Raw genomic sequence first — 7,710 nt, 5'->3', positions numbered from 1 at the left:
AGTCAATGTTCTGTCACCTGATTGAGCTGCTACTGGATAGTCAATGTTCTGTCACCTGATTGAGCTGCTACTGGATAGTCAGTGTTCTGACACCTGATTGAGCTGCTATTGGATAGTCAATGTTCTGTCACCTGATTGAGCTGCTACTGGATAGTCAATGTTCTGACACCTGATTGAGCTGCTACTGGATAGTCAGTGTTCTGTCACCTGATTGACCTGCTACTGGATAGTCAGTGTTCTGACACCTGATTGAGCTGCTATTGGATAGTCAGTGTTCTGACACCTGATTGAGCTGCTATTGGATAGTCAGTGTTCTGACACCTGATTGAGCTGCTACTGGATAGTCAATGTTCTGACACCTGATTGAGCTGCTACTGGTTAGTCAATGTTCTGTCACATGATTGAGTTGTGGTGTTCAGCTATGTGTTGTTTTAATTGTCTTTTCGTTTGTCCTACGTTGGCTTTCCCACATGAACAGGTGATGAGACAGATTTCTCCCTTGGTCTTGTATGAGATGATCCCCTAACAGGGATTGTTCTACCTGTATGTGGGTGTCTGAAGAAAGACGTTTTTATAGTGCTATTACACTGTGCGCATGAACCAAGTTTGTAGTTCCCATTTGGAATGGGTGTCAAGAGTGTCTGAGTGGGCTCAGGGGGCAGGTCAGATCTCACCAAGCTGTCTCCAATATTGCGACCACACTCATAGACCACCAGGGGGGTCCATTGAAGAAGTGTGCAACTGTTTTGTCTGATTGCAGAATATGCCAGTGCTTTTTCAGGATTGCTTTCATTTTCTCCGAACCCTTGGTGTACTTAGTACAAAACACAGTTGGGTTGTTTTTCTGCTTTGGTGGAGTTTTTAGTAATTCCTCTCTTGGTTTTGGAGATATTTTCATCATTGCCGCATCAAGAGTTTTGTCCTCATTTTGAATTTATCTGTCATTCTTTTAGCATTGCTGTCAAAATCTGTCTGGTGGCCACATTTTTGTTTAACCCTGCATAACTGGCTATATGGTCGACCATTCTTGGTGAATTTGAGGTATTCAGAGCTCTCGTTTAGTAGAGTTTGGAATTAATTGAGTTCCTGCTGACTTACTTCCCAGAGCACAAATAAATAATCTATGTATCTCTTCCATAGAAGTATTCAAGTATGTAAGCGATGTGTCTCTGTTTTGTAAAGGAATGCTTCTTCAAATTGTCCCACGTACAGGTTTGCATAGTTGGGTGGGCCCATGGCTACACCCTGACTTTGAAGGAAAACGTCTGACTCAAAGACAAAGTAGTTATTGGATAATAGTTCAGTAAGATTGAACCAAAAGATGAAATAACAAATATGAAATATGAAACAATTAAATAGGAGAAATTGAATTAAACAATAATGTATGTTGATATAATATGATGTACAATATTCAGTGATGCTTCCATATGATAACAATAACCTAATATATATTTAATATGCCATTTATGATTTTTTAATAGTTTCACTAATTCATTCTAATTAACATAATCATTATGACACACCCCTCAATACTGTCATTGGTTACACTAATTACACTGTTTGTCTACATAACCTGGTTCAAGTATTCATGACATCACCCTGAAGAAGACACAGAGATGCTGAAATGTTGGTAAATACCCAATAAATTACTGGGAGTTTATATATGTAGTGGGACTTTCTTTATTTGGTGGTTTATAGTTTATTCGCCGTTAGTCAAACTCCACACAAACTAATTTTACTGGGTGTGCGCCAGCTCATGTTTTTTAATCTACAGAATATAGAACTACCACTATGAAGGGTATAGAGACCTGATTGATTGTGAACCCCCCCCCCAGAAAAGGGTTTATTGTACAGAAAACTTGTGAATTAATATATGACTGTTGTTTCCTGCAGCTCAACATGGAAAACAACAACCATGAAATGCAGGTGGATCATCCATACCAGGCTGTGAACTACGACTATAGTAACTCAATAAAAGAAAAAGATGTCAACAGAGGTCACCTCTTCCCAAATTCACATGCTCATTATCTTGATACTCAGAAGTCCACCTTTACCCTGACCAACATCGTTCCCCAGGTGGTGTCCTTCAACAATGGCAGCTGGAGCAAAATGGAGGACTATGTCAGAACGAAGTTTAAGACGGACTGTAATAGTACCAACGGGAATATAGAAGCCTATTTGGTGACTGGAGCGGTTCCCAGTAAGAGAAACACACTGAAATACGAAGTGAACATCCCAGATCTCATGTGGACAGCCTACTGCTGTTACAGCAGGGAGAAGAAAGAGTGGATGGCCGAAGCACACTGGGGGAGCAACAAGAAGGTAAAGGGGAAAACATTGAAACCAGAAACCTTGGGAGCACTCGAAAAGATGTTGAATAACAAGTTGAAGCAGCATTACCCAGGTGGTGGTGTCCAGGTTTTCCCAAAGCAGTGTCCAAGAGGTTCTTCTCAGAAAGAGAGAGAGAGGGAGGTAGGAAGTGGGTATGTTTGCAGGAAAAGGTAAATGGAATGTGATGAGGATTGTAAATGTGTCTCTTTGTAGGTGTATTTACACTGAGTGTACAAAACATTAAGAACACCTGCTCTTTCCATGACATAGACTGACCAGGTGAATCCAGGTGAAAGCTATGATCCCTTATTGATGTCACTTGTTACATCCACTTCAATCAGTGTAGATGAAGGGGAGGAGACGGGGTTAAAGAAGGATAAATAAGCCTTGAGACATGGATTGTGTATGTGTGCCATTCAGAGGGTGAATGGGCAAGACAAAATATTTAAGTGCCTTTGAACAGGTTATGGTATGGGGTATGGTAGTAAGTGCCAGACGCACCGGTTTGTGTCAAGAACTGCAATGCTGCTGGGATTTTCACGCTTAACAGTTTACCGTGTGTATCAACAAAGGACATCCAGTCAACTTGACACAACAGTGGGAAGCATTGGAGTCAACATGGACCAGCATCCCTGTAGAACACTTTGACACCTTGTAGAGTCCATGTCCCGACCAACTGAGGCTGTTCTGAGGGCAAAAGGGGTCTGCAATTCAATATTAGGAAGGTGTTCTTAATGTTTTGTACACTCAGTGTATATACTAATTGATTATTGAAAAATATAACTTATAAATGATTGTCTTAGTGGATTGTGTATCTCTGTAAAGGTCACACATCATATGTCAGAGTTTTCATCCATAACACAGACCACTATTGAGAATTCATTCCCCTACAGGAGACCAGAGTTCAATTCCCGATTCAAACCTTTCTAGTCTATATATATCTATAGTCTATACTCTTCTCTTCCCTCTGTCCATATCTTCTATGTCTGTGATATACAGTTGAAGTGTATATACACCTTAGCCAAATACATTTAAACTCTGTTTTTCACAATTCCTGACATTTAATCCAAGTAAAAATTATGTTTTAGGTCAGTTAAGATCACCACTATATTGTAAGAATGTGAAATGTCAGAATAATAGTAGAGAGAATGATTTATTTCAGCTTTTATTTCTTTCATCACATTCCCAGTGGGTCAGAAGTTTACATACACTCAATTAGTATTTGGTAGCATTGCCTTTAAATTGTTTAACTGGGGAAAACGTTTCAGGTAGCCTTCCACAAGCTTCCCACAATAAGTTGGGTGAATTTTGGCCCATTCCTCCTGACAGAGCTGGTGTAACTGAGTCAGGTTTGTAGGCCTCCTTGCTTGCACATGCTTTTTCAGTTCTGCCCACAAATTTTCTATAGGATTGAGGTCAGGGCTTTGTGATGGCCACTCCAATACCTTGACTTTGTTGTCCTTAAGCCATTTTCCCACAACTTTGGAAGTATTCTTGGGGTCAATGTCCATTTGGAAGACCCATTTGCGACCAAGCTTTAACTTCCTGACTGATGTCTTGAGATGTTGCTTCAATATATCCATATAATTTTCCAGCCTCATGATGGCATCTATTTTGGGAAGTGCACCAGTCCCTCCTGCAGAAAAGCACCCCCACAACATGATGCTGCCACCCCCGTGCTTCACGGTTGGGATGGTGTTCTTCGGCTTGCAAGCCTCCCCCTTTTTCCTCCAAACATAACGATGGTCATTATGGCCAAAGAGTTCTATTTTTGTTTCATCAGACCAGAGGACATTTCTCCAAAAAGTACGATCTTTGTCCCCATGTGCAGTTGCAAACCGTGTCTGGCTTTTTTTGGCGGTTTTTGAGGCAGTGGCTTCTTCCTTGCTGAGCGGCCTTTCAGGTTATGTCGATATAGGACTCGTTTTACTGTGGATATAGATACTGTTCTATCTGTGTCCTCCAGCATCTTCACAAGGTCCTTTGCTGCTGTTTGGGATTGATTTGCATTTTTCGCACCAAAGTACGTTATCTCTAGGAGACAGAACGCGTCTCCTTCCTGAGCGGTATGACGGCTGCGAGGTCCCATGGTGTTTGTACTTGCATACTATTGTTTGTACAGATGAACGTGGTACCTTCAGGCATTTGGAAATTGCTCCCAAGGATGAAAGACTTGTGGAGGTCTACAATTAGTTTTCTGAGGTCTTGGCTGATTTCTTTTGATTTTCCCATGATGTCAAGCAAAGAGGCACTGAGTTTGAAGGTAGGCCTTGAAATACATCCAGAGGTACACAGGCTAATTGACTCAAATGATGTCAATTAGCCTATCAGAAGCTTCTAAAGCCATGACATAATTTTCTGGAATTTTCCAAGCTGTTTAAAGGCACAGTCAACTTAGTGTATGTTAACTTCTGACCCACTGGAATTGTGATACAGTGAATTATAAGTTAAATAATCTGTCTGTAAACAATTGTTGGAAAAATTACTTGTGTCATGCACAAAGTAGATGTCCTAACCGACTTGCCAAAACTATAGTTTGTTAACAGAAATTTGTGGAGTGGTTGAAAAACGAGTTTTAATGACTCCAACCTAATTGTATGTAAACTTCCAACTTCAACTGTATCTATAGTCTATACTCTTCTCTGTCTATATACAAATATAAAAAAGTACAAAAGGGAACACAATTCTATTCTAATAAATAAATACAGTTTAATTCCTTGATGATGTGCTGCCATTACTCTTGTTAATGTTAATAATTATGCTTCCAGCAGGGTTGAGGTCAATTCCATTTCAATTCCAGTCAGTTCTAGAAGTACACTGGAAATCCATTTCTCTGCAATGCTTTTCAATGAGGAACATTTGGAATTGAAATGGAATTAACCCAACCCTGGCCTACAGTTTGTCAGGTTGTGACTTCTTATGACTGTTACCATGGAGATACTATTATATGTTCTGAATGTAATTCTATCACTGTTACCATAGAGATACTATTATATGTTCTGAATGTAATTCTATCACTGTTACTAGAGATCTATTATATGTTCTGAATGTAATTCTATCACTGTATGTATCCATCTTCTTCCCATCTGAAGGAATAAACATCTATAATGAATGAAGCCTGTGAGTCTGGTGTTTTGTTCTCATGCTGTTAAATGTAACCAAGTGACTCCAAATAGTTCCAATTCAACATTAAACCACATTATTTGAGCTAAAATATAAATTATTGAAAGTACTATTTTAGTTGTCAGTTATTCATTCAAACTTTGCCTTAATATGTGTCCAACCAGCCATGGCCCAGCATACCAGCTAGCTACCATGTCTCAAAACATACCTGGAGCTGGTCAAGAAGCTACCATGTCTCAAAAATACCTGGAGCTGGTCAAGAAGCTACCATGTCTCAAAACATACCTGGAGCTGGTCAAGAAGCTACCATGTCTCAAAACATACCTGGAGCTGGTCAAGAAGCTACCATGTCTCTAAACATACCTGGAAGCTGGTCAAGAAGCTACCATGTCTCAAAACATACCTGGAGCTGTTCAAGAAGCTACCATGTCTCAAAACACACCTGGAGCTGGTCAAGAAGCTACCATGTCTCAAAACATACCTGGAGCTGGTCAAGAAGCTACCATGTCTCTAAACATACCTGGAGCTGGTCAAGAGCTACCATGTCTCAAAACATACCTGGAGCTGGTCAAGAAGCTACCATGTCTAAACATACCTGGAGCTGGTCAAGAAGCTACCATGTCTCAAAATACCTGGAAGCTGGTCAAGAAGCTACCATGTCTCTAAACATACCTGGAGCTGGTCAAGAAGCTACCATGTCTCAATACATACCTGGAGCTGGTCAAGAACTACCATGTCTCTAAATACCTGGAGCTGGTCAAGAAGCTACCATGTCTCAAAACATACCTGGAGCTGGTCAAGAAGCTACCATGTCTCAAAACATACCTGGAGCTGGTCAAGAAGCTACCGTGTCTCTAAACATACCTGGAGCTGGTCAAGAAGCTACCATGTCTCAAAACATACCTGGAGCTGGTCAAGAAGCTACCATGTCTCTAAACATACCTGGAGCTGGTCAAGAAGCTACCATGTCTCTAAAATACCTGGAGATGGTCAAGAAGCTACCATGTCTCTAAACATACCTGGAGCTGGTCAAGAAGCTACCATGTCTCTAAACATACCTGGAGCTGGTCAAGAAGCTACCATGTCTCAAAACATACCTGGAGCTGGTCAAGAAGCTACCATGTCTCTAAACATACCTGAGCTGGTCAAGAAGGATTTTCAAACAGTGTTCTAGAATCATCAAAATCCAGGCTGCATCACATCCTGCGTGATTGGGAGTCCCACAGGGTGGCGCACAATTGACCCAGCATCGTCCAGGTTTGGCCGGGGTAGGCCGTCATTGTTAATAATATTTTGTTCTTTACTGACTTGCCTAGTTAATAAAGGTTAAATAAAATGTTGGAAAATGATTTTCAAGCAGTGTTGTAGAATCATCTCACCAGCAGGTGGCAGCTTGTTCCAGTTTTCAAACCTCCACTCCATGACTCTTGTGGACAGGACAGGTTTCAATTGATTGATTGGTTGATAAATATATTTCTAATTAGTCTCCATCATCTGTGTTTAGATCTATTATCCATATCATTGATAATTAGCATATTTGCATTCAGTTATGCTAACCAGCAGACTAAAAACAGATTGTCAGAATTTTCATCCCTCTTTTATCCACACTTGAACCAGGAAATGTTCCCCTTTTGTCCAAGTCCACAAACAATAAATACTATTATTTCTCATCAAAATGTCACTGGTTGAGCTGCTGTAAAAATAAATACCAAATGTTTCCCTGCATTCAGTGGAAGGCAACTGAAGGGGCGGCAGGTAGCCTAGTGGTTAGAGTGCTGTACTAGAAACCAAAGCTGGCAAGATTGAATCTCTCAACTGACAGTGTAAAAATGTGTCATTCTGCTCCTGGACTAGGTGGTTAACCCACTGTTCCTAGGCCGTCATTGAAAATAAGAATGTTCTTAACTGACTTGCCTAGTTAAATAAAGGTTAAAATAAAAAGACACACCTGACGCTGAGGTTAAGAGAGACAGGCTGACCTGACGCTGAGGTAAGAGGAGAAACTGACCTGACGCTGAGGTAAGAGAGACAGACTGACCTGACGCTGAGGTAAGAGAGACAGACTGACCTGACGCTGAGGTAAGAGAGACGACTGACCTGCCGCTGGGGTAAGAGAGACAGACTGACCTGACGCTGAGGTAGAGAGAGAAACTGACCTGACGCTGAGGTAGAGAGACAGACTGACCTGACGCTGAGGTAAGAGAGAGAAACTGACGACGCTGAGAGAAGAGAGACAGACTGACCTGACGCTGAGGC

General features: G+C 41.0%; 1 protein-coding gene and 1 long non-coding RNA gene across 3 annotated transcripts in view; both read left to right on the top strand.

Annotated features, from left to right (window-relative positions):
• The window catches only part of LOC112075445 (endonuclease domain-containing 1 protein-like), a 14,550-nt gene extending 9,103 nt beyond the window's left edge, over nt 1–5,447 (top strand). For both annotated transcript variants that reach the window (XM_024142448.2, XM_024142446.2), the window contains one exon: nt 1,894–5,447. In XM_024142448.2, coding sequence (XP_023998216.1) covers nt 1,894–2,505 — 612 coding nt within the window. In that variant the 3' untranslated portion in view covers nt 2,506–5,447. The remainder of the gene's footprint in view (nt 1–1,893) is intronic.
• The window catches only part of LOC139025727 (uncharacterized), a 45,228-nt gene extending 39,683 nt beyond the window's left edge, over nt 1–5,545 (top strand). Inside the window, exon 2 of the long non-coding RNA XR_011477330.1 lies at nt 5,495–5,545. This is a non-coding gene — a long non-coding RNA (uncharacterized lncRNA). The remainder of the gene's footprint in view (nt 1–5,494) is intronic.
• The last annotated feature ends 2,165 nt before the right edge of the window (nt 5,546–7,710 follow it).

Source organism: Salvelinus sp. IW2-2015, unplaced genomic scaffold (assembly GCF_002910315.2).
Source record: "Salvelinus sp. IW2-2015 unplaced genomic scaffold, ASM291031v2 Un_scaffold3163, whole genome shotgun sequence".
NCBI lineage: Eukaryota > Metazoa > Chordata > Actinopteri > Salmoniformes > Salmonidae > Salvelinus > Salvelinus sp. IW2-2015.
The sequence above is the reverse complement of the archived record's forward strand: the minus strand, read 5'-3'. Positions and strand labels throughout refer to the sequence as shown.